Raw genomic sequence first — 27,167 nt, forward strand, 5'->3', positions numbered from 1 at the left:
CTTGAAGATCAAAGTTTTCCTTGAGCTTCACTCTCAGGAAAACTGTTTGCTTCTCAGAACAGATAAAGTCCACAGACAAATATCAGTGCATACACCCTGTAGTTTCAAACCAAATGGAGGCTGTTGTTTATGTATATGATGTGGTTCAATTTTACCCTTGGTACAATTTGGACCTTTGTTTTCTATTCATGGTCATACATTATTATGTACACCAGACCAACATACACATAGTAACACTTCAGGTCAAGGGATCTGCAGGTTTCTATGTTAACATAATATATTGTTACAGTATTTATTGTTAATGTATTTCATTTTTTGACTTTATAGTTGAACACCAGTTTGAGATTGTGGTTGAGGACATCAGAGGTCTGTCAGTGTTTGGCAACACTCTCTGGGGTGAAACTGACTGCTTTGTTCAGTATCACTTTCCTTTCCAAAGACACCTGGAATCTGATTATGAAACAAGTGAAAGTAAGCATTTGCAAATTTTCTGACTGGAGAGGTTTTGATGTTTCCTTGAAAAAAATGCAGTAATGTTTTTTTTAAATCAAAATTTCCAATAGTGATCTGAGTGTAATGGTATATTGGCAAATGAATGACCAGCAGTCTTCTGACTGCATGACTACCAACAATCCTTCTTAAGAGTGATAACAAATAAAATAGATTTGCTTGGTCCACTTTCTAGGCTTTATTCTTTTTGCCAGGTAAGATTACAGATTGCAACAGTATCTTTTTTTCTGTACTGATATGTATGTAAGTTGGATTTCACAGGAATTGGATTAAAAAGTTTTAAAACATCTTTGTAACATTGTTTATTGCAATGCACAGGAGTATTGGCAATAATTTTGCATGTACTTAAAATTACATGTACAATCCAGAGCCAGTTGTTCAAAGGCTGGATAATGATATTCACTAGATAAATCACTACCCAGCAGATAGCATAGTTTGTTTTGTTACATTTATCCAGTTGATGGTGATGTATCTTATGGATAGCGTTATCCACCTTTTTATAAACTGGGTTCAAGGAATCACGGCCATACAAAGCAGCATTAATTACCTACATGTTCAATTCATACCTTTTAGTTAATTCATACTTAAATTTGTCCTATTTAAATATGTTTGCTTAGGTGTTTGCTCATGAGCAATTCCCCTACTTTGTTTCCATTATACCAACCCTTGTCCGCTCACCACCTTACATACAGTTTGTATACCCTGATCCAGTTTTTAAACACAGTTTTAAACTAAAAAATAATTTAGAAATTTTTGTTATCCGTACTGAATCATTCTGCTTTATTTTACAAGGAATTCCGAACCTTCAGCCTCATCGTACCCCTACCACTCTATGTGTGCCTGAGCCAGTATTTCATGATGTGGCAAGACACACATTCAAGCTTCCTCAAGGATTTCCAGTTCAGAAACACTTACTGGCAGCATTCACTGGTTCATGGGTGGCTGCTCCTTCCATCCCAGGGTCAGGTGGAGTTCCTTTTGAACTGTGGAGGAGATACTACTATCCAAATATCAGAGACCAAATGGTGGCTAAGGTAGAATTTATTAGAAAAAAAAAACCGTCTCACCACTCAAATTAAATCAGTCGAGCCTTTGCTTGCACTTTCAGGGCCTCTTTATCAAGTAGTGAAAATATTACATGGTAAACAGTGTATATTATTCACATTGCATTGCAACTTCTTTCAAAAAAGCTAAATCTCCAGGCAATTCTTATGAATAGGATTCCATCAAAACCACTGTTGTAACTACTTTTCTTAGTCTTGTAACACTTCCATGCATACATTTCAAATGACTTAGAATACACATCTTGCAAGTTTCCAACATGAAGTGTTTTTTGAGCCTTAAATTAGTAACTTTCATGTTTCAGTTTAACAATGTAACATTTATTTTCACATCCAGGCAAGTCTGCCGCTTGCAAAGCTGTGTGCAATGGTAACCATGCAGAAACAAGGTGAAGCTAATATGCAGACATTCTCCTTGCCACTGAATGTCCTTGCTGGAGATGAGATGGATGGCATGCGGCAGGAGAAAGTGCAAGACACTGGTCTGCTTGATGTCACTGTTAAGTATCAGCAAGTGAAAACAGGGCAACCACTAGGAGGACACACAGTACAAAAAGAAGACGATAATCATGTGTGTTTATCACTTGAAGTGTTCCAAGCTTGTGGACTCAAGGTGAGGTGTCTGGTTTTGTCGCCAAAAGCTGGAGACAAAAAATGGCTTTTGAAAAAATAATGATGGTCTTCTTTCTCGACTTTCTGCTTGAATACAATCCATACTTCACAAATATATATTCAAACTTCCCACACATTAAGCTGATTTTTGCTGCCTTGTCGACACTGGTGATATCCATACAGCTTATTGTAAAACACTGGCATGGATATCTGTTATCCCTTCCCCAGCCTTATGGTTGCTATGTAAGTTATACATTGTTCCTTGTGAAATAATCTTGCATTTGTCAATAGCTATTCAGATTGTGATAGTGTCAGGGGAAAAGCCTCCAGTCTCCTCTCATTAGCTGTTCATTTTTAAGCTCTTCATGTGCTAAAGTTAATATCTTGGCATGTTTTTCTCAACCTTCAAGACAAATCAAGCTCAACACGGTTCATATGATTAAACATAATGTACTAGCTTCGCTGTTCAGTCTGAAGGATGTGAGAAGAATTCCTTAGCCACATGGACTTTTCTACAATAGCTTGTTCGTTATGGTACGTCATCACCTTGAACCAAATACGTTCTTATATAAAACTCCAAGATAGCCAATAACATTTTTGTTTTGATTTCTAGGCAGCAGCACTTTTTCATGCCAAATCCAACTCCAGCCTCTCATATCCTGCTGAGGTTGGTGTCAACACATACATAGTGATCCAGTTCCCACTGGGAAAGAAACACAAGCATGTGACGAGGACTGTGGCACGGACGTTCAGCCCTGAGTTTTCATACAATGCAGACATATTGTTACCAGTAGTGATACCATCTGGTGTGAGTGGTATTAAGAGAAATCTGAGTCTAGCAGAACAACTGGAAGAATCCGACATGATATTTGAAGTTTGGTAAGTTGATGATTAAATAAACAGGGTGTTATTATGCTACATGAATATCAACATTATGGTAGTTTATTTTGGAAGGTTCAGTACCCGCCTTAGAGGCTTAGGATCTAGAAGTTCAAAGACATGTAACCCAATTAAATTTTAGAAAACCAGACAAATACATTGGGAGGAATCAATGACCTGCAGTGAACTAGCATAGGAGGAGTAGGCAATACTCTTAGTTGCTTCATATTATGAGTCCAAGGAACCACCATTAATCGCCAGCTCAGTGAGCCGCTGGGTATTTACTTCATGGGAATGGATATGACACTTTCTACACTTAGCATTAGATATCAAATCCACTGAAACAAGGAATAATGTTAATGAGAAAGATTTTTCAACAATGACATGAGCATGGGACAAAGAAAAATTCTGAGTCGCCGACGAGAATCGAACCCATGGCCTCCCAGATATCGGTTGGGCGCTCTAACCAACTGAGCTACGAGAGACTCATTGTGAGCTGGGCCATTTACTAGGTTGATATGTGACATGCATCCTGTGTACTGCCAAGATCAGCAATGTTGAATTCATCAAGTGTGTAGTAAATAATAAAGATGGTAAATTTTGAGCTCAGTGATAAATAATAAAGATTTTTCAACAATGACATGAGCATGGGACAAAGAAAAATTCTGAATTTTTTCTTTGTCCCATGCTCGTGTCATTGTTGAAAAATCTTTATTATTTATCACCAAGCTCAAAATTTACCATCTTTATTATTTACTACACACAAGGAATATGTTGATTGTATGAACTTATAAGTGTTTTTATGTCTTACCAGGCATCAAATGTCAAGAGGCATGAGTGGGGACCAGGTGATAAGGTCAGGCACAGAGGTCAAGTCTGGAAGGCAGAAGGATGTTCTGCTTGGTGTGGGAAGAGTACCACTTATTAAGCTTCTTGCTCATAAAACAGGTTGGTTTACTCTAAAATCTAAGAACTGTTCTCTGTCATTCAAAACATATTCTTTACTATGACTTGTGGATAACTTTTGACTGTGTTAAGTCAGCTGTTAATTTACTTTGATAAAATGTATCTTAAAGTATTAAGCAGTCAGCAACACAATGTCAAAACAGGACTATTTTCTTCAAAAATACAAACTATTAAGAACAGGATATTTTTTGATCTCTACTAAATAAATTACGGTAAACTCAATTTTAGACTAGTCTGGGTGAACCAGCCCTGTTTAGTGAAGGGTCACCTGGATATACAGTAAAAATACCTCCCAGCTACAGAATTATATAAGTCACCTCAAACTCCCTTAACAAATAATTATTGTCTAAGCTCATGCAGGGCTGATCAACAGGATTTTATGATAGTCTTGATGGTTAGAAATGCTCACAGTAGATTTGTTACACAGGAGTCAAAGGATGGTTCCCCATATACTTGCCTAATGAAAGTGACATGCTTGGCGCAATTCATAGTGATGATGTTGACAAGATTGTTGGGGGTTTGGAACTGGGCATCAGTTTCTCTGAAGCAGAGGATAGGGACCATGTCATTCACCTGTCAAGAGGAGTTGGCTGGTCTCCACCCCCTGGGATAGATTGCGAGGAGGACTGGCTGGACAGGGAGGAGCTATCCAAACACAAACACTGGAAGATTTGCTTAAAAATCAACAAGGCTTGGATTCCTTCTTTAGAACTGCATTCTTTTAATGTGTCAGGAAAGAAACTGGATAAAAGTGTCAGGGCTTATGCAAGATACAAACTCTTCAACAAAGGTACATATATATATATTTCGTGCACAGGCTGCAGATTGGTCACATTTATTTCATATAGGGCTGGCCATTAAGAGCTTAACACTAGTTCAGTTCATATTTGCCGTGTTAAAAATTGTCACATTTCCTATTAACTTGTTCTTTGCTAAAGCTCCCATATGCTCAAGAGTGTCATCTGTGAAAGATTCTGGTGATGGAAAGCTGATCTGTGAGCTGAAACATATCTAAAGATGTTGTACTTCCCACATCACCCTCACTTACTTGGCACATGAGGGAAGAGTGTTTAGAGATCCAGTTATGGCTCAGTAACATGAGACATGCTGGAGAAACAACCTCCAGGAAGAGAGACAGATTACTGGGATCAGCATTTGTAGATGTTTCATCATTGCTTCTAAGCCAGCAAAGGAAGTACAGACAAATCAGGTGAGAATTTTGTCATGGGTTGGGCATTTTAAACACTTTTTTGGTAGGAGAGATACAGTTCAGGTGTGATTAGGTAAGGGTTAGCCTGCTTCCTTGTTAGCTCATTTATGACCTACAAGAGGGCATTTAATTTAATTGGTATTTTGTAAATAATTATTGTAACAAAGCTCATTTCGTATATTATTATCTAGTGGCTTGTACCCACTGTTCAGATCTGGAGCAAGCAATCTGTCTGGTGCATGTCTCCATGTTCAAGCATCCCTTCACATGAGCTCTGAGGATACCAGTGACCATGAGGTAAGGCTGGAGTACTTTCACAGTACCGTCTCATAATATATGTATTTGTATGTATTGTAGCCTGTGAACAGGCTCCCGAGTGGGGTTTTTACGCGAGCGAAGCGAGCGGAAGAGCGGGGCCTGAGGGGGAGTACGGGGGCGCGGGAGCCTGTGGACAGTCTTTTGAAAACGCCGATCCATGATACCAGATTCTGGTATAATGATCTGATTGGTCAGAACGCTAATTTTTGACAAGTGAGTGATGAAAAATAGTGGCATACACAACACGCAAAAAAGTCAACCGGCTTGCGTGTGGTTAGATATGCAATAAATCTACATGAATCCTACATTTATCTTGTGGTGCAAATGTCACACAACGAACAAAGGAAAGAGGCGAAAACCCAAAACATCGAGCTCAAAAGACTAAACGCTCGTTAAAATTGCTTTGCAAAATAAAGCTACGCAGTCTCTGGCTAAAGTGAACAGAAATAAATATGTCATCCGTGATAAAAAGCAACACACATTGCAAGACTATAAACAGCCGGGCCCGGCCTTGCAAATATAGAATGCAAGTACATAATCAACATATTCACGGAAATAGGATCTGTGTCCTTCCAGAGCGAACATTTTTAGAGCTTAAAACACATCTTGCGAATATGAATGAGCCAAGGCTAACCGCAATAGCAAAATTTAATACAGAGGTGTCAAAATGTACTAACGGGAAACGGTGCAGATCTATCATCTCTACACATCTGCTGAGCGGCAGTCTTTCGACTCTACTTTATAACCTATAATCGCCTTCTTATAATACAAGTGACAGAGCATAGTGCCCTTTTTAAACAACTTTGAAGCGTCAAAATAAATTGGACGACCAAATCCAATTTTACCGAACGGCTTATTTTGTACAAAAGTCACGAAGTAGTCTGTGTAGGCCTGTCATCTGTTTATGCTAGGTCTAATTACCCTACTGACAGATGTGTTACAGGATCCATTACAAGTGGGCGGATGGGCGGAATCAAACAAAGTCTACAGGCTCCCCCTCAGGCCCCGCTCTTCCGCTCGCGTAAAAACCCCACTCGGGAGCCTGTTCGCAGGCTATATGTATTGTAAATAGCCATAGTTTTTTAGCATTTTCTTTTATTTTAACCCTTTTTTGTTATGTCCCCGTATTAGTTGGGGGAGTTTTCCCCAGCTAGGTGGTTTATGACATTTTTAATAAAGATTATCTATTTTTTATCTATCTATCTATCTATCTATCTATCTATCTATCTATCTATCTATCTATCTATCTATCTATCTATCTATCTATCTATCTATCTATCTATCTATCTATCTATCTATCTATCTATCTATCTATCTATCTATCTATCTATCTATCTATCTATCTATCTATCTATCTATCTATCTATCTATCTATCTATCTATCTATCTATCTATCTATCTATCTATCTATCTATCTATCTATCTATCTATCTATCTATCTATCTATCTATCTATCTATCTATCTAAATTTCTTGTGATGGGTCCCGCAAACAATGCTGTCCACAGAGTCTGTAACGGAGGATCACTAGAAGCGATCGTGGAAACTTGAATACTTGAGAAGAATAAATATTTGTAACGGTCAAGTAACCAACTCCAGTCAAGACTTGTTAGCTTTTAATGCTCTACGTTTCGGCCATCTCGGCCTTCTTCAGGAGCGTTTAAACTGTATAACGGTAAGTGTCAACAGAAGTATTTTTTTAAAATACTTCTGTTGACACTTACCGTTATACAGTTTAAACGCTCCTGAAGAAGGCCGAGACGGCCGAAACGTAGAGCATTAAAAGCTAACAAGTCTTGACTGGAGTTGGTTACTTGACCGTTACAAATATTTATTCTATCTATCTATCTATCTATCTATCTATCTATCTATCTATCTATATGTTATTGACAAAAAAAAGTCGAATAAAAAGACTGTCAACTAGGAGTAATTACAGATTAGGGAAGTGTGTTTGACTCTGGGAATTACTACAATACTACAAAGTGGCTGCTTTGTATACATACTTAAACATTCCAATTATTTTGCATCAGTTTCAGTAATTTTTGAATAATAATAAATGATAAGACTAGCTTTTTGACAAAAAAGTATCATCCACCAGGAAGTCAAGTGATATTTATTTAAGTTGGACAAAAATCAAGTACCAGAATAATTTAAATCAGATTGCATTATTTCCTACTCTTAGTAAAAGGTAAAAATGTAAGTAATTATCTGTGATAACACCAACAAAAATTTCTTATCAGTGTATGAGAAAATGAACTTCAAAGTCCACAAGCTATAGCCAAAATCTCCGTCTTTTAACCAATTCAGTGGATCTTCAAAATTGGTTTTCAATGTTTGATGTTGTTAGAATTTTTTTTTTGGTATGCAGTAACACAAAAGCTTGCAATAAGGTATAAATAATTTTGGTACATTTTTTTGTCCAACAACTACTGGCAGATTCCATCTTAACTTAATGCCTTTTCCTTTCTGTGATTTGCTTGGTATCATCAACAAAGAGAAAGCTATTATATTGGCTTGACTATATTTCCGACAAGTACATGTTATGTCAGCAGGATAAGGAAAGGATGCCTTGGAAGAAATGTTTTTATTACCATTGAAAATTGCCAGTACTGGGCTAAACTTTGTATCCCCTGTGCATAATAATTTTTTAAATATTTTATGATAAATATTTAGAATTCTTTTATTATTTATGACTTTATCGCGTGTATTTATTCATTCACTAGCTTGAGTTTGAACAGCATTTAAGCTCAGATGAGTCTGTTGATGTTAGTTCTCCTGTTGAGGATCATGTAGCAGACAGCAGTACAATGATCTCCAGTCAGGATCACACTCCATCAGTTAAACCATTAACAACACAACACAAAGCAAACAGACAGCTGCCTGTCACTGAAGCTGACGACAACACTTTCATGGCACATGTGATTATTGAAAAAGCACTTCGCCTTCCTACTATTCCAGGAGAAAATGATGCAAGGTATTTAGATAAGGAATTGTTAGAAAATAGATACGCATACCATGGGTGCGTACATTCACGAACTTGTAACTTAACACATATCCTGACTTTTTTTTGGAGGGTGTGTAGAAGCCACAAATGTAATAACTGACCACAAATGTAATAACGCCCTCAAATGTAATAAGGGTCTGACCACAAATGTAATAACGCCCTCAAATGTAATAAGGGTCTGACCACAAATGTAATAACGCCCTCAAATGTAATAAGGGTCTGACCACAAATGTAATAACAACTTATCACACAGTGGTGCGATGCGATATGAATTTAAAACTTGAGTGGTAAAAACAATATATTACAGATGATAGCATTAGTAAAATATTGTTTTTAACACGAATAAATATGATTCATATCTTCAATTGGCCGTGTATTTTACTTTTTTATTTTACAGACAAAAACAAATTAGAAAGCACAGACATTATGAGAACTGTTGCAGCTAGGTGGCTAGAATTGATTATTTTTTCGTATGAATTCACTTTGCAAGGAAAGCCTTGAATTTCAAGTGACGTTTTCTATGAAGTTTTCTACCAGCTTCAGTAATCTAACTAATCTATTACTGGCCATTTAGCAGCCGGCGTTTGGCAGCCAGCTTGTACTTCGAACTGTGGAAAGGGGATAATGACGAAATCGATATCCTCACAAGTGAGAACATAAAAAAGGCCACTATAGAGTGCCAAATGTTGTTTTTATAATGAATTTGACATGTTGTCCAAAAATAAATACCGACTTCCATATAAAAATACAGTTCCTTGTATACCTTGATCACATGGAATTGTTGTTTTCAGCCTGGATACCTTGTTAGCTGTATGCATATGTCACTTAATAGTTTGCTCAGTCTCAGTCTTTTCTGCAGTCGGGGTCTTAGTCTTCACATGCATAATTGAATTGTAAATTCCAAAACAAGAAATAATGAAACTTCAGTTCTAATTGACCACAGTATATAACACACTGTCACCTATACACAAATAATAAAAATGTAATCCACGAAAAACACATTCTTCTAGTTCTTTAATCGACAAAGATATTTTAAGTTATCCTTTAAGTTAAACTGACTTATAGAGTATATAACGTTTAACCCTCAGACGCAGGAGCAAATTCCTTTTCCCTCCCTGGTACAAGGGGGAGGTGTGAATGGAACCCCTCTTCAAGTTTTTGTTGAAATCATTTTGTGCTGAGCAGAAGGTTTTTGGCTTACTCTACAAGATGGCATGTTTTTTTTATGGGCCGTGATGACAGATGACGTCATATGCCACACCATCTTGGATCTCGCCATTTTCTTAGAAAGTCTGATATTTTGGCACAAAAGAGTAAATTCTCTTTTCAAAACTCCGTCCGAAAAAAAAAAGCTAAAGAGGAGATGCATCAACCCCATGTACTTCCGTTAATTAAAGTTACCGAATTTATAGAACACAACGCCTTCTCAGAAACCGAACATTTAGATTATTTCATTGGGCTTCAATTGCATACAACATCTAGTAAAAACAGTAAGCAGCGCTGTTTTTTGCAAAAGAGAAATTTCCACAAGTCAGAAAATTAATAATGTAAAATAAATGACGCAATATGATTGGCTTACACAAGTGTAGGTCTTTGAATTTGAAATGAGCTGTTTCAATTCTTCCAATTGATACCTTGTTGAGGCCTCAAATGTAATAAATGTCCCTAAATGTAATAAAGGTCCTAAGTGTAATAACTTTTGGTCCTAAATGTAATAAAGGTCCTAAGTGTAATAACTTTTGGCCCTAAATGTAATAAAGTTCCTAAGTGTAATAACTTTTGGTCCTAAATGTAATAAAGGTCTGTAGTGTATTAAAGGTTCCAGCTTAACATGAAATCATGCTCGGTGCTTTTCTATGTATTATATTCAGTTTGAAACCTGTTTTATGTTTACTTGCTTCATTTTCACATTGTCAAGCGCCCTTGAACGTATGGAAAGGGCGCTATACAAATGATTATTATTATTATTATTATTATTATTATTATTATTATTATTATTTTCTTTCCAGTACTGTAAGATGCTATTTCGATTTTGTCATGAAGCAAGCAACTAAATCACGTGACAACGTTTATCCACGCGATCGGGACACTAGAGTAAAATTTTTACCTGATTTTTTAGGAAGTTTTCGATTGTTTGAACCGTCCTGCTTTATGACAACTTTCGTTAACTCGAATTTTAAAAAGACTATTGAAGCAACAGATATGATACTTTTACTTTTCGTGCAAACGTACTAGGCTTTTGTTTTCTTTTAAACCGCTCTGACACTTCCAAGTTCAATTTAATTAAACTACAGTTTTACTGGCGGCACAGGTCTACAAGAATTCTACAGCATTAACAAGCACACGACGTCAAGCTTAAGAAACCAAATTTTTCTAAACACGTCCCTGTTATGTTAACTTTCTGTAAACTGGATTTTGATTTGAGGTTAAAACAGTAAATGTGATAGTCTTCAGCTTCTTTGCAAACAAGTTTAATTTAATTTTTTTGCGGTTTTAAGTTAGTGCCACAGAGTCTACAGGAATCCCTCCGCAGGAAGAAACATGCAACGTTTGTAAGTGTCTCAGTATATAAAGTAGACTCATCTGCGCATGCATTTAGCACAAAGTGTTTTGTTCCACAAGGGGAGAATATTGCTTTCTGAAACATATTTATACCTGCCTTGTACCCTGACGCCTCTCTCTTGTTTGGGGAAATGGGCGCTTTCTTTCTCCTTCGCGTGGTCCCTCGCGCTTCGCGCTCGTCACCAGTCACTCGTGTTTCGCGCTCGCGAATAATTAATAATTATTGATATTTTAAATAAATAAATAAATTAATTAATTAATTGACTATTGAAACTTTACACCTTTAGCCTTAGGGCGTAAGGGGCTAAGTGTTTTAGCGGGCTACAAGCCCAAACAACCATCACAATACTTCATTCTGCACTATTGAGGATTTTGAGTAAACTACTTCTGTTGTTACCTATAAGCGTCTGTTTCCGTTGGCCCATGTCCAATAAGACATGCAAAATAAAATAGATTTTGGCACATTCTTTAAGGCAAGCGGTAACTGGTTGTTAAAGTACATCATAATCTGGATCCCTAAGATACATTTTTAACTCCTTGCTTTTATATAGAAAAGCACCGTGCATGATTTCATGTTTAGCCGAACCTTATTATTACACTGAAGACCTTTATTTTATTTAGGGCCGAAAGTTGTTACACTTAGCGCCTTTATTTCGATTTATTACATTTAGGACAAAAAGTTTTTACACTTAGGACCTTTATTACATTTAGGACCAAAAGTTATTACACTTAAGACCTTTATTACATTTAGGACCAAAATTTATTACACTTAGGACCTTTATTACATTTAGGACCAAAAGTTATTACACTTAGGACCTTTATTACATTTAGGGACATTTATTACATTTGAGGCTTCAACATACCTGTAACCCATTACATTTGAAAGGATTGTTACATTTGTGATCAAACCCTTACCATACTAGAGGGCGTTATTACATTTGTGGTCAAACCCTTATTACACTTGAGGGTGTTATTACATTTGTGGTCAGACCCTTATTACACTTGAGGGCGTTATTACATTTGTGGTCACACTCTTATTACACTTGAGGGCGTTATTACATTTGTGGTCAATTATTACATTTGTGGCTTCAACAGGGTGCATTCAATTGGGATCTTTGATACACCGAAATCCTTCTCTGCAAAGGGTGCTCAATTAACAAGTCCAACCTTAGACTTCCTGAATTTGTTATTTGTTATTTTTATTTTTTTGGAGGGGGGGGGGGCTGAAATCAAAAAAACAATTTGCAAAACTGATCACTCTGAATACTTCACATTCACAGTGATAATTTGAAAATCATTGTAAATATGCTACAAGTGATCTCTGAGTAGGTAATTTTTGGCATTCTAAGAAAATCTTTGAGTAACTTTGTACTTTCAACGTTTAATACATTTTTAAGCACTATTTGCTTTAAGGTTTTATTCTGCACAGCATGCTCTCTTGGGACATTTCAGAATGCTAAAATTATTCCATATCTTATTGAAGTTGAAAATGAAAGTTGCATATTTTTCCCAGCAAAGAGTAGTTTTCTTACACCAAATGATATGAATTCTTATTTGTGTTTCTGCAGATTAATGCCTAATGTGTATGTCTCTTACCAAACACTTGCCTCCATACCTGCGGCATGTACACCAGTTGTTACGTCTTCATGTAGCCCTTCATGGCAGTATCAGAAACTGGAAAGGATCAGTTATACTTCACTCAAATCACAGGTGTGAAGCATGTTTTTTAATAATAAGGAAAATTATAACCTCATTGTCTGCCCCTCAAAGTAAGTTTGCTTATCATCTGAGGTGAAAACCCTGAGGGCTACCCAATGAAGTTTTATGCAGCCAGACTCTTCCCCAACCCTCCAATCTCTGGCAGTCCAGCCCTGCCAATAGGAATTTTCAATTCTGAGTATGAGCATGAGATCAATTACGAGTATGACTTTAGAATTTTAATCCGGTTACATTCCCAGAGCACGCACTCCTCCCTGTTGCTGACCAGTTGAATAGGAGATCACTATTGGTACAAGATTAATGTGAAATGTAAAAGTTGAAAGCATAACCACTAGGTTTGGAGAGTTGTACTCATGCTCAATCTCATTCTAACAACTGAATGAAGATTATTTTAAATGTTTCATATTGTCGCTTTTCCTAGCTCCAGTGGGGTTGCGAGTTAGAAGAACGCCGCTTCAACCAAGTGCCATGATGATCACATTTGATTTATTGATAAACTTGCTCTCATAACACACGGTGGAAAACTATCATTACAATAACAGGAATATAATCAGGATAGCTGAAAATTAACAGAGGATCAAACAAAATACGAATTTATACTGTCCAACTCCAGCTCCAAGAATGATACGAAATTGTGTTCACAGAAAAAACTTCTAACTTCGACCACAACAAAAATCCTATTCGATCCCTAAAGGGGACGTAAGCCCTGAATCATATGGATCGTCTTCTACTACAGGGTTCGCACGCGCCTTGAAAGTCCTTGAAAGTCCTTGAATCTCAAAATAAAAATTCAAGGCCTTAAAAGGACTTGAAATTGGTTTTGGGTCCTTGAAAGTCCTTGATTTTTTTATTGAACGTCAAAAGGCAATGAGAAGACCGCCAAAAATAAGCAATATTTTTAGTTCTTCAGCAAGCACAGCAACGGCACAACAGACTGGAAATCGTTGATTTGGGGTAAATTACATGAAAAAAAGTCCTTGAAAAGTCCTTGAATTTTTGTCCTGAAAAAGTGTACGAACCCTGTTACTAAATAACTTGACAAGTCAGGTAATAAGCGTGACTCGTGTCACACATATTTTAACATTGATTTTTTCTTTTTTTTCAATTCTTTGCATCTTTAGGGTCTTGTGTTCAAGGTGTGGCATACCTCTAAAGCACATGATGACAAAGGTACCTGTAATGGATCCTAATAACAGGGCATGTTACAACAGCACATGCTGTGAACCAAATACTCTTTGGCTGTCATTCAATCATCCAATTGAAGTGAACATGACTAATAATGATTAACAAGTCCACTACATCTTTCCATGGCTTAAACTCTTATGAACAATAGAATTTAGGATCATACCTCAGATGGAACCAGGAGTGAAGCAAGTGGTTTCACTGCAAACCAAATGGAGCATTTTGTGGTGTTATTTCTATGGTCTATAAAAGTATATACTTAGTTTATTAAAAATGAGGCCAATTTTTCGAGATATGTCCAGGATTGAACGCAACTACGAAATTTACGAAAATTACAATTTTTCTCTGTGGTCTTACGAAAACTACGATTTTGACGATTTTTACGAAATTTACGAAAATTCGTAAAATTCGCTAAGTGTCCCGACAACCTTGGCCTGAGAAGCCTGACGAAAACTGCGAAAATTACGAAAATTACGATTTTTACAAAATTAACGAAAAGTACGAAAATTCGCTACGGGTTTACAAAAATTACGAAAATTCGCTAAGTGTCCAGACAACCTTGGCCTGGGAAGCCTGACGAAAACTGCGAAAGTTACGAAAATGACAATTTTTACGAAAATAACGAAAAATTACAAAAATTCGCTAAGTGTAGGACAAACTTGGCCTGAGAAGCCTGACGAAAACTGCGAAAGTTACAAAAATGACGAAAATTACGATTTTTACGAAATTTACAAAAATTCGTAAGATTGGCTAAGTGTCCGGACAACCTTGGCCTGAGAAGCCTGACGAAAACTGCGAAAGTTACGAAAATGACGTTTTTTACGAAATTAACGAAAATTACGAAAATTTGCTGCGGGTTTACGATAATTACGAAAATTCGCTAAGTGTCCAGACAATCTTGGCCTGAGAAGCCTGACAAAAACTGCGAAAGTTACAAAAATGACGATTTTTACGAAATTAACGAAAATTACGAAAATTCGCTAAGTGTCCAGACAATCTTGGCCTTAGAAGCCTGACGAAAACTGCGAAAATTACGATTTTTACAAAAATTCGCTAAGTGTCCAGACAACCTTAGGCCTGAGAGGCCTGACGAAAAGTGCGAAAATGACAAAAATTACGATTTTTACGAAAATTCGTAAAATTCGCTGAGTGTCCAGACAACGATACCAGTGCTCGGGCTCTAAGTGTAAACACAGCCCAACTGTTCATACAACCAGAAGGGCCTTGAAAAACTGTGAAAATATTTCATGAAGCCACATAGAATATTGCCATGTTTTATTTGCCATCGGTCATGAATTGGCATGTTAAAACATCATTACTTAAAAAAAGGCCAGATAATTGGCCAACTGGTTTATAGCATAAGTTGGCATAATTAAATATCATAACGTAAAAACGTCAAATCATTTGCCAACAGATTTATAGCATGAGTTGTCATAACACAAATAACATAACTTAAACATAAAATGTTAACATAAGCTTACATGCCAGTGTGTTTTTCTTGCTTTTCATTTCCATCGGCAGGTAACATAGTGTCACGTAATTTTATCCTGTGTTAGTAATATTCCCATAATTGCAGTGGTAGAAACAACCATCATTGTAGTTATCCTGCTGACTAAGGTGTTCTTGATATTGTTGGGGCGATCTACAGATGTAGGTCCACAGAAGGGATCTTCTCTCGTAGGCTCACTTAGTTGTTGTGAATTCTACCGGTTTCGCTCCCAATCGATTTCGCACCGTCCGAGTTCGCTCCCACCTTATACCGCGTTCGCACCCAGTGTGACCGAGTTCGCTCCCTAGTATGACCGAGTTCGCTCTCAATAAAAACCGAGTTCGCACCCACCCTTTTCGAGTTCGTACCTAACTTTTTCGAGCCTTCTTAACCGAGTTTTCAATCGCAGCCATCTTGAAACTAAGGCACGGACGCGAGATCTGGGGCGACCGGAAACAGCAAAGTAAGATGTTGTTTCCGGTCGGTTGAAATACTGTATGCAAACAGTTGTGGACAGATTTATAGAGTACCCAGCCCCAAAAACAGACTACAAAACACAAACCAATTGTTGATCATGACTTTCATATATTTGGCCACAAGTGACTTTTTTTTTTTCATTATATTGCTTCTGTGTTTCATTGCTAAGGCACGTGCGACACGCGCATTTCAATCTAACCTTTTAAGAGTTTTGAGTAAATCACTCTGGGTTGTTGGTTAAAAAGTGTCAGTGTGAATTTAACGTGGCGGTCAAAAGGTTCGCAACTGATTTTGTAGTTCTTCTGTTTTATGTGCTTCAACGCAATAAAGGCGAGCGCATTTTGAATAAAGCTTATGTGTCAAGCGAAGGTGAGATTTTTTTCATTATACTGCTTCTGTGTTTCATTGCACGAGGGACGCGCGTTTTCATCTAACCTTTTTAAGAGTTTTGAGTAAACACACTCAAACGATCGGCCTCAAGAGTCCTCGTGGGCTCGATGAGGATGAGTGATGAGTGTGACTCAAACGAGCTAAATGCTTAGAAGTGGGTGTTTTAAATAAAACTTTACATTAAAAAAAGTCTCCGCGAACGCTTGAGAATCTATTATGATAACAAAGCTTGAGAAATTAAGCTTTCAGACGAGCTAAGATTTTACTACTAGTAAATCAGAGGGAAAACTTCAGCTTTTAGGCTCAAGAAAGCGGCCAAGTTTGCGAAGGCGGGATTTTTTCGTTCTTTTGGTTTCTGTGAGAATTTCAATGCTAACGCAATTTGATTCATCTTTTAATTCATTCGCTTTGGTACAGTATCTAGAAAGTTTAATTCATTGAAAGAAAATACTTCAGCTTTCAGTCTCATGAAAGCGTGGGTTCCACTGTTTCGTATTCAATATGGCGACCGTGTTTACGATGGAAGCCTAACAGCCAGCTTAATGCAGTTCAGTTTGTCGAAGAGGAGTATAAGGAACTAAAGCAGAGTATAAGAGGAAGAAGTGTTACAAGTTTTATCTTTCAAACACAGAATAAGGAAGTAAAACCTAAGAATCGCAAATTACAATTTCAATATGCTAGCGTACGCTCAACTGTAGAAATCAACTAGAAATTATCGTTTATGTTTACATGAAGTTATTACATGGGAGCGAACTCGGTCATACTCCCTTCATACTAGGGAGCGAACTCGGTCACACTGGGTGCGAACGCGGTATAAGGTGGGAGCGAACTCGGACGGTGCGAAATCGATTGGGAGCGAAACTGGCAGCTTCCGTTGTTGTATAATTAAAATCCATCATTTAAGATTAACTGCTCACAATTTGTGTTACTGGGAGGAACACTTATAAATTCGTGCCAATCCGTGTGGATGCGAACAAGCTTGAATCTGCCATACCACTTTTGGCCGGGCTTTAAATTGTCAATTACCTGTTCGGTCGCCATCTTGCATCTCTTGCATGATGCGCACTGGGCCATTGCCACTGTTAAACAAGGCTTGAAGGCTCAGATGTTTAGTGACTTAGTCTGCGATCTTTATAATCTGCGGTATTTCCTTCACTTCATGTTAGCTTAAAATTCAAAGATGGCGGCAAACGTTCTGAACTTGGCGTTTTCTATGTGAGAAATGTCCCTGATTTTTACTGGAATTCTATGTTTTTTATGTATCATTTACTTTGGTAGTGCGACAATTGTGAGTTACGGACTGCGGGCAAACCCTTTAATATCTGTGGTTTTATACAGTGAAGAAATTTACGGATAAGAGTGTAAGCTGGTGGCATCTATTTTTGGGTAGCCATCATTACAGAACGAGGCATACATGTCTTGGGTTCTCCTATGTCATTATTTTAATTATGGAAGTGTTTTTTGGTGAACTATATTTTCAAAATACCTGAATTGATGCATTTATATTATGGACCTCGAACTACATTGTGAAGTCCATTCACAGTAAAGTTTATCAAGAATGGGACACGACATTTCAGAGATCCTTCAAGTTACTTTTTCTGTTGGACCATTTCCACCTTGAGCTGCATCTTAAGTTTGTGAACGATGGAAAGAAATTGAATGCACTCTTGAGTTGAGTTGGATTTATGTCAGGATTGTTAAAGAACACGAAGGCAAGAATATGAAACAGTGTATTACATTTGTTTTATATTGACAAGCTGTTGAAAATGCTATGCCACTGCCATGTGAAGGGCAATTCTATTTGTGCTACATGCAGCCACATCAGAAAACGGTATAATGGTTGTTTGACTGATATACAAGTAAAGTTAACAAAAGTTTATAAACTGCAGTTAGTTAGAACCAAACCAGTGGAACACTAGAGGATCTGGATGTAAGCAAACTTTCCTTTATTACTATTATATGATGTTTTCTGTTTAAGACGCTGGAAGTTAATGCATTGAATGAATAGTCAATACCTCATAGCAAAGCTGTGCTCTTAGAATAATTGCAGGGTGCCCGAATGCTCTTATGTAAGAAATCTTGGATGCCCAGCCCAAGCTTTTATGATAGCAAAATAATACAAGTCGCCTAAAGACAAAAGTAGGTTGCCTGTGGCACCCGTGCTCTGCTAGAGCACAGCTCTGCATAGACATTTAGGTCTTGACGAAATTTACGAAATTTCGTAATTTTCGTAAAAATCGTAAGTTTCGTAATTTTCGTAGTTTTCGTCAAGACCTCATAGACATTTAGGTCTTGACGAATGTTACGAAAATTAAGAAATGTCGTTATTTTCGTAAAAATCGTAACTTTCGTAATTTTCGGAGTTTACGTCGAGACCACATAGACATTTAGGTCTTGACAAAAATTACTAAAATTACAAAATTTCGTAATTTTCGTAAAAATCGTAACTTTTGTAGTTTTCGTCAAGACCCCATAGACATTTAGGACTAGACATTTAGGTCTTGATGAAAATTACTACAATTACAAACGAAATTTCGTAATTTTCGTAAAAATCGTAACTTTCGTAATTTTCGTAGTTTTCGTCAAGACCTCACAGACATTTAGGTTTTGACAAATGTTACGAAAATTACGAAATTTAGTTATTTTCGTAAAAATGGTAACTTTCGTAATCTTTGTAGTTTTTGTCAAGGCCTCATAGACATTAAGGCCTTGAGGTATGTTACGAAAATTACAAAATTTCGTAAGTTTTGTCATTTTCGCAGATTTCGTAAGACCACAGTGAAAAATTGTAATTTTCATAAATTTCGTAGTTGCGTTCAATCCTGGACATAAGTGAATTTTTCCTCAGAATAGCATTACAAATCCAGTCAGAAGTCAGTAAAATGGATCACAAATGTCTTTCCTGATATTTTCCCCTTGAAAAACACATGAAACTGAAAGATGCATGGCTGCAGGGAAAAGGTTGAAGAGGAAGCATTGGTCAGGACCCAAGTGTTAAAAATGCTAGACAAGTGCATCTACTTGTTTTGCCATTGAAAGAAGTCTTACTTGGCAACATTTGCTAGTGGGCGTAAAACTTAATTAAAAGCCGTTTAACTTTCAACATTTCTTTATGTGCTCTCATAGGCGTATGCACCAAAGCACCAGAATCTGTTGGAGGAAGCTGGGTAGACAGCTCTGGCTGCAGTGAGGATCGTGTTATTGGGTTTGTGCCATTTGATTTGTCACCACTGTTGGCAGGCATGAGACAGTTGATTGGCTGGTACAATGTGACAGACTTCAATGGAGACTGCCAAGGACAGATCAAGGTAAAAACATGAAATGTTCACAGCATCAAAAGAAATAATGAACCAATTGGAAGACAATTTACCTGTCAGATCTTACCAAAAATATGGCAGAGCAAAGCTAAACAGTGAGATCTCTTGTTGATAGGCACAGTAGCAAAAAGAAATAGGTTATCCTTGCACATGCATATCCCTTGGAAAAAGTCTCCATTCTGATAATGTAGATTAGACACCTTTAGCATTATTGTCTACTTGATGGGCAAAGTCAGCCTTAACATTTAGATGTGTAAGTTGTTTATTATTTCACTATTGTAACTTTGGTCCCTAGCTTGGTGTTTCGCCGGTGAACCCAGTATCTCCTACAAGATGCCTACCTGTTTCAAGAGCAACATATGTCAATCCACCGAAACAAGATGTAAGTATTTCTGTGTAATGATCTACTCTAAAAATCATAAGGCTGCATACCCCTGTCAGCTGTCTACCTTGAAAAAACCTTGGCCATCTGTGCATGTCCACACTGCAGAAAAATGTGATAAATAAGAAAATTAAATTCATTACTGAACGATGGGACAAAGTTCAGCAAAAACTGAGACAACAGGCCCTTTTATTTTCACATCATTCTGTCATCAAGAAAAGTAAAAGGAACATTTACTTAATTAGCTGTCATTTTAACCGAGGAGCCCTAGTATACAATGTGTGATGCAGGGATAAGTGCCTGGATGTGGTAGTAACTGGATAAACCTTATTAACTGTACGCAGCCAGTTCATAATTTGGCGGTGGTGGACAAAACACTGACCCCCAGTCCATGGACTACCCCCATGGACTACCCAAATGGACTACCTAAAATGGACTACCCCTTAAAAATGGACTACCCTTAAAGTACTATTCCGAGTGTGTACCACTTACTGAGCTGTTGTTATACACACATAATTTGCACTTACGTCTTACCTTGTTTATTTTCAAGCTGTACGTATCCCTCTCGCCGCCATTTTGAATATATTATACTAAATGAACATCCGCTGATCACAAAAGTGTAGACTCAAATCAAGCAATCAATCTTTGGACTCATAGAGACAGACAAAACAGGCACTGCACTGCACTACAGAAGATCCAAACTTTTATAAATAGTATCAGATAGTTGCTTGAGACGCATCTTAAACATTTTGGTAGCCAGAGAAAATTTTTGAATGAATAACTTTGGCAGCGCAGCGAGGAGAACAGAACCGGTAGGCAGACAGATCCTGAGGAAAAAATAGTGCTGAGTCTGGGCATGAGTCTTCGCTTTTTGAGGTCAGCAGATGTATAGTGTAATTCATTCAAAATGGCGGCTAAAGTTGTCGAAAGTAACCGAAGTAAGTGCAAATTATGTGCGTATAACAACAGCTCAGTAAGTAGTACACACTCGGAATAGTACTTTAAGGGGTAGTCCATTTTTTAGGGGTAGTCCATTTTAGGTAGTCCATTTGGGTAGTCCATGGGGGTAGTCCATGGACTGGGGGTCAGTGTTTTGTCCACCACCTAATTTGGCTGGCATTTTCTCGTTTTAGTTTTTTTTTTTTTTTTGGTAAATCGTTCCAGACCCATGCTGTCAAGCTGGTTCCTTTGTCATGGTCACGCAAGATTTGATGTTTACTAGATCACTTGTTTATCATGAACACTCTGCTCTCTGTATAGATTGAAATGTATAATTTTGTTTCATTTGAGTGTTTTACCAGAACTGAGAGAAAGTTTAATAAACACATAGCGAAACCAAAGACTGCTTGGATATGTCCAATAATAATAATAATAATAATAATAATAATAATAATAATAATATTTTAAGAGGAGGCCTCCAATCACCTAGGGCGTGGTTTTCAGGAGGGTCCTCTGAGAAAATAAATGTTAAACATTAAAATACATTAAAATCTAAAATACAATAAAAAGACAAAACCTATGTTGTATGCTAACTAAGATTAAAAACTAGGACAAGAATTAAAATACTAAACAAGCTATTAGCTATGTAGTTAATCATTCACACATTTTAAAAATATTTACAAATGTTCTGCGCTCTGTTTGTGTGAAATATTTATTTGTATTATTAATCTCCTCCCTATAGGCTTCCTTCATCACCCCCTTTGTTATCAGCCATAATACAGATGGTGATCACAGATTCCAAACTGATGGTCCACTGCCAAGTCAGCTAGAAGAACATCATGAGGGCCATCTTGCTGGTTTCAGGCCACACTCACATGGTGACATTAGAAAACAGACAGACAGAGAAATAGAGGCACCACCAGTTTGTTCCACATCTCTTCTGTTTTCTCAGTTAAGGTGTGTGAAAATAAACTCTACAACACTTGTACGACCCTATGATATATGCTTCAAACTCTGCTTGGCCATGTGTGTAAAATGCCAAAAGTTGCTGACATTAGATCAACTCTCTTTCCTTCTAGGCTTAAGCTTCCAAGGTGTGTTTAAATTTCGGTATCAACACCGCTATAAATTTCTTAAAGTAATGACCCCTCTCCAACTAGCAAATAAGTGATGGATGTTTGACATTAGTTTGTAATTTCTGTCACAGTTGTTAGTAAATCTCAATAGAAGTGACTCCCTGAAAGGACTAATAATAATCAAGTCGATTCCAAGATAAGAAGGTACTTACTTTGGCCTGAAAAAAAGGAACCTTCCAGAACTGAGTAGCAAAGCTTGGAGCTTGGAAATGCTGCTTAATCTGGAGGTAACGAACCTAGTAGTAACCCCCCCCCCCCTATAAAATACCCTAAAATATTGTTTTCATCTGAAAAAATCAAGATACCATATATACCTGTGGAAGAAGCTTAATGTTCATTATATCATTGTTTTGTTTTTTTTCTTCAGGCATAACATGAAGGAGCTAGATGCTCTTCAGCAAAGTTTAAATGTGAAGTTAAGATCAAGTAGTAGAAGGAGTGATGATGGTCACATTCAAGAACACTCCTCAGTCATGGTCCTGCCACATTCTCATTTTCCTGGTTCAGATACAACTGAAAGAACAGCACTAAGAACTCTGGAAACAGTCAGAGTTGACAGCATGGAATTCAAGACACATAGGACAGGTTTTGAAGAAAGGGCTCATAGGCACGAGGTGATGCCTCTTAGTGATGATGAAACAAGTGGTATTCCTAATCATAGACACAAATTATCCTCTCAGAACTCACCTCTAGAAATGGACCACACTGGTGACTTTGTAGACCACAAACAAACCACTGAAAGAACTATTGATGCTGTGCTAGATAAAGGAGCAAGAGCATTAAATTCCAATGGAATTCTTCCTTTTGATAAAGGGAAAGAGGAAACTCTACTGCATGATCCAGTAGAAGACAGTTTCTTTAGTGTAGAGAAACAAAAGTCTTTGACTGAAGATCGACGGCCATCTGTCGATAGCGAGCTGAGTGTCAGTGATATTTCAGGAGATCTTTCTGTAAGTGGATATTTTCAGGACAACACGAAAAGCACAAGGTTTGCTAATTTAAAAGACAGCTGGCTTAGCAGTGAAGAGGAAGATAATACAAATGTCAGCCAATCTGAAAAGCCTGGCTTGTCAAATGCTGCTGCAGTAAATGCAGATAGTTTGAATCATGCTACAGATGCGAACTTTCATTGTCGTGGAATAGATAATCAGGCCAGTGACCGTGATATTGACAGTGCTGGATATGACGATAATGATAATCAGGCCAGTGACCGTGATATTGACAGTGCTGGATATGACGATAATGGTGACAAGGATTGCCATCTGATGCAGAGTCAAGTTGATGGAGATCAATCGTCAGAAGACAACACTGAAAACTATGATGCTAATGCAGTCTTTACAGCTGGGGCAACCGTTGTTGCCTCTGTTAGTGGTACTGCAGATGACATAGTAATAACCTCTGAAGGTGATCATGAAAATGGACCTAACTCATATAGTTCTTATAACACATTACATTCAAGAGAATGTCCAAAGCAAGCTTCAATGTCTAGCTATCCTACTGCTTATCAACAAACCAGTACTGCTATGTTGCCAAATTTCTTTATGCCATCAGAACAACTAGAAGAGTCTATGAGGGCACTTAGACTGGGTACCTCAAACAATAGTTCCCATTCAAAACTGTTAGCTCGTCCAAGAGGTCAACGGACTGAGACAAAAGGAAACTTAACTGAGAAATTTGCCAGGAGGCAGGCAGTGTACAAGGCAAGAAAAGATGAAAGACCTCCAATCTCCAATTCAGAGGTCGATCGAATAGCCAAAATATTTAGTTTCAATTCCGGGTGTATATCACAGAGCAAGAGCAGTTCATAAAATTATTGTACTTTTCTTATATAAAGAAGAAAATATTTAAAACACCAGAAACACTAGTTGTTAATATTTTTGTACATATACATAACTGTTCATACAGACTTACGCTTGCACCTTATCTTGGCATGAAACCTGCAGCTATGTACTACATTTATAAATTTAATAACCTGGCAGATTATTTGTGAAAACTTTTGGTTATAGGGAATGTGACTTTTATGGTAAAATAATTCATACACTGGTTAATGTTTGCTGGGAGAAGTCTTGCTGAAAAATGATTGCATGTGCTGGAAGGTCACCTCTTGGACTGGAATATATAACAAACAGAAAGAAGAAAAAAAATTACATAAAGAAAGTATATAGAAAATTTAGTGACTGTAAATAGTAGCCATTGATGAAGATTGAATTTCCAGGGTTAGATGAATATTCGTGCAAAGAATATAAAAAAATAATGGCCGGTAAAAAAAATTAATGGGCTAATCTAATTTTTAATTAAAATTCTTACTTGTCTTCAAGGCTTGGGGAAATAAAACAAAAAAATACATTAATGTTGAGGAATGAAAGACTAATTTCTTTTTTCATATTCTCCCAAGCCTTTAACCTAGTTGGAATTTTAATGTTTCGAAATTGGCTTATTTTCTACAGAGTTAAAATTTGCTTGTTTTATGGAAGCACATTATACATCCATTATACTGATCACTGATGTATTAATATTCAAAACAAAGAAGATACCTAAATTAAAAATAAAGAAATAGCAAAGTGTCAAGATATTGTTTAAAAACTTGCTGTTTTAGGCATAACCCTTTAACAGTGCTGACTCAATTACTGGTTTGTACTTAAATGATTTTCAATTCTAGCTTTTTCCTTGGAGGCTTGTTCTAGTACACAGCCTTGATCCCCTTCACTACTTGTCCATTAGAGGTCATGGGTTCAATTCCCATTGGGGACTTATTTTTTTTGTCGCATGCCCCTGACAACAGAAAATTACATCTTTCTGAGCTCAATTTATGTCTTGAGACAGCTTGTTGATAGCACCCAGTAGCTACTGCCACCCTGTTTATCAGGCAAATTTACAAGTCGGCCACTCTTTTTAAAAAAAGTGTTGTTGGATCTTTAACGCCCCATATTATTAGTATGAGATGGTATGGCAAGAAGCATTGTTCCAGAATACAGCCAAAACTGAGAGGTGTCCTGTCCCTCACCTCATGTAAATTTTTACAAGAAAAGCACATAGCCTCCTCGTCCCCCCATCCCCAGCTTAATCTACTCTAACTCATTTCTAGAACCTTGCTTGCATCTCACAAGCCATACAAACTGAATTTCCGGGGACTAGGCAGCTGAGTGAAAACATTTAGACCCTTTTCAAAGACATCTTCTGGCATAAAAAGTGATCTTTGGATTTAGGAATCAGTGGGTTAATAAAAATGTTGCCGTTTCTCTCCTGTTCAGTTTCCCACACTTACCTCCCATCTGTCGCTTTTTCTCCTGATCTCTGACTCACAACTTACAAAGGTTAACCGTCTGTAATTTACATTAAAATGAAACTTTTAAATAAAATGGTCCAGATAACAAACCACTCATTATCACTCAACTTGAGATTACTGAATGTCGGTCTAGCACAGAATTGTTGTGTTGAGCAATTGGTCAGAAATGATTGCACTGTATACCACTACAGACAAATTATAATCATTGTCTGTAGTGTTGTTAGCAATTATCACTCAGTTATTATTGCTGAGTGATAATTGCTAACAACTGTCTAAATGCCCTAGATTAAAAACGTGCAGGTGGTATTTGAATATCACACAGCTTGCGATAAAAGTTAGTCACATACGCCCACCTCAAGTGAGCAGAAAGAATATATTCAGACATGAATGCAAGAAAATTATTTGAGGATAATTTTTCTAACATCAACCAGCACAATATATGGCCTTGCAGGTCCAAGTTTAGACAAAAAATATTGTAGAGTATGTTGTACAAGTTTCAGGAGAAGATTTGAAAATGTCCCGGAATTTTGTAAAATTTAATAAAAGAAAATCCCAAAAAAGCACTTAGTTGATTATCAACTTGAAGTTGTAAAACTCTGGTAAAAATGTAAATGTTGTTTCTAGTGGTCATGCACTTAGCTTCGAGATAGCTACCGGTAGTTTGCAGGCATGTCACTGAAACAGAAAACAAATATTCTAAATGAACATAATAATATGTTTAAAAATCCCAAATCGCAGGAGGCAGACCAGGTGGCTATATTATTATATACAAAGCTTGACCAAGGATTTGAACTCGGGACGACTGAAAACTAATCCAGCTAGTGGCAGGGTGGAGGTTGTGAACCCTTGACCTCTGGGTTACAACACCAGCACCCTAAACCACATCACCATTGTAGTGAATATGGAAAAACTGATGTTTCAAATGTGATAGTTTGGATCGCTGTTCGCTCACACATGGCTAGCTAGTCTTCTGGATGACATAGTTATTAGCACTCCAGTTGGCCTAAGAATGGTTAGCTTTTATTTGTAAGGGTAGCACTCTTCTATATATTTTTACATTATTTAAAGTTGCTTACTGGCAAGCACTTTATACAAACTTCTTAACTAGAGTAACTACACCCAGCTAGCACACTGCAAAAATGCTTTCTAACTTAACCTGTTCTTTTATTGCTCCTTGTTAAATATCTCTGAAATTGAGGGAGGTTCTGCTTGCAGATATTAGCCATTGGCTTCTCATGAAAAACACTAAGATCAAGGATCATACATGTACACTGAGTGTTGAATGGAAAGGCAACACTGAAGTAAATTCAAAATTATACAATAAATATGAAATATTATCCTTATTATCTGTCAATTTCAGTTCACTTATTGAAAGCTATGTACAATTCTAACATATTAATTTCATTTATAAAATGTTAAGTTTCGAAACAGGCGTAATGGAAAGCAAACCAACTTGATGTTTATCCATAGAAAGCTGTAGAAGCCACATAAAGAACAATTCTGGTTCAAAACCATCGAGGATCAAAGATGTCACTTTCGCACGAAATTCAGTCCACTTTCGATGAAATGCCAGTGTAGGTCAAGAATGAAGCAATTAATCTCGTGTAGTTCTTTCAAGATCAAGCTCACTGCAATAATGTTTGTTTGAATTTCCTGTTGCTATGTGAAGACGCCTTGTAATTTCTGTTCTTGTTCCTGCCGTTTCACAGCCTCTTGTGCTTCTTTTTGCA

General features: G+C 37.2%; 1 protein-coding gene across 1 annotated transcript in view; it reads left to right on the top strand.

The window, feature by feature from the left end:
* Window positions 1-24,715, top strand: part of LOC144655041 (C2 domain-containing protein 3-like) — a 68,204-nt gene extending 43,489 nt beyond the window's left edge. The window contains exons 23-37 of the mRNA XM_078515261.1: window positions 328-471; window positions 1,303-1,544; window positions 1,909-2,184; window positions 2,797-3,062; window positions 3,877-4,010; window positions 4,456-4,881; window positions 5,046-5,238; window positions 5,430-5,535; window positions 8,278-8,528; window positions 12,689-12,830; window positions 13,961-14,009; window positions 19,504-19,685; window positions 19,990-20,076; window positions 21,758-21,972; window positions 22,519-24,715. Of these exons, the coding sequence (XP_078371387.1) occupies window positions 328-471; window positions 1,303-1,544; window positions 1,909-2,184; window positions 2,797-3,062; window positions 3,877-4,010; window positions 4,456-4,881; window positions 5,046-5,238; window positions 5,430-5,535; window positions 8,278-8,528; window positions 12,689-12,830; window positions 13,961-14,009; window positions 19,504-19,685; window positions 19,990-20,076; window positions 21,758-21,972; window positions 22,519-23,959 (4,154 nt within the window). The 3' untranslated portion in view covers window positions 23,960-24,715. The remainder of the gene's footprint in view (window positions 1-327; window positions 472-1,302; window positions 1,545-1,908; window positions 2,185-2,796; window positions 3,063-3,876; window positions 4,011-4,455; window positions 4,882-5,045; window positions 5,239-5,429; window positions 5,536-8,277; window positions 8,529-12,688; window positions 12,831-13,960; window positions 14,010-19,503; window positions 19,686-19,989; window positions 20,077-21,757; window positions 21,973-22,518) is intronic.
* The last annotated feature ends 2,452 nt before the right edge of the window (window positions 24,716-27,167 follow it).

The sequence above is a fragment of the Oculina patagonica genome, chromosome 5 (genome assembly GCF_052425735.1).
Source record: "Oculina patagonica isolate OP01 chromosome 5, crgOcupat, whole genome shotgun sequence".
Taxonomy (NCBI): domain Eukaryota; kingdom Metazoa; phylum Cnidaria; class Anthozoa; order Scleractinia; family Oculinidae; genus Oculina; species Oculina patagonica.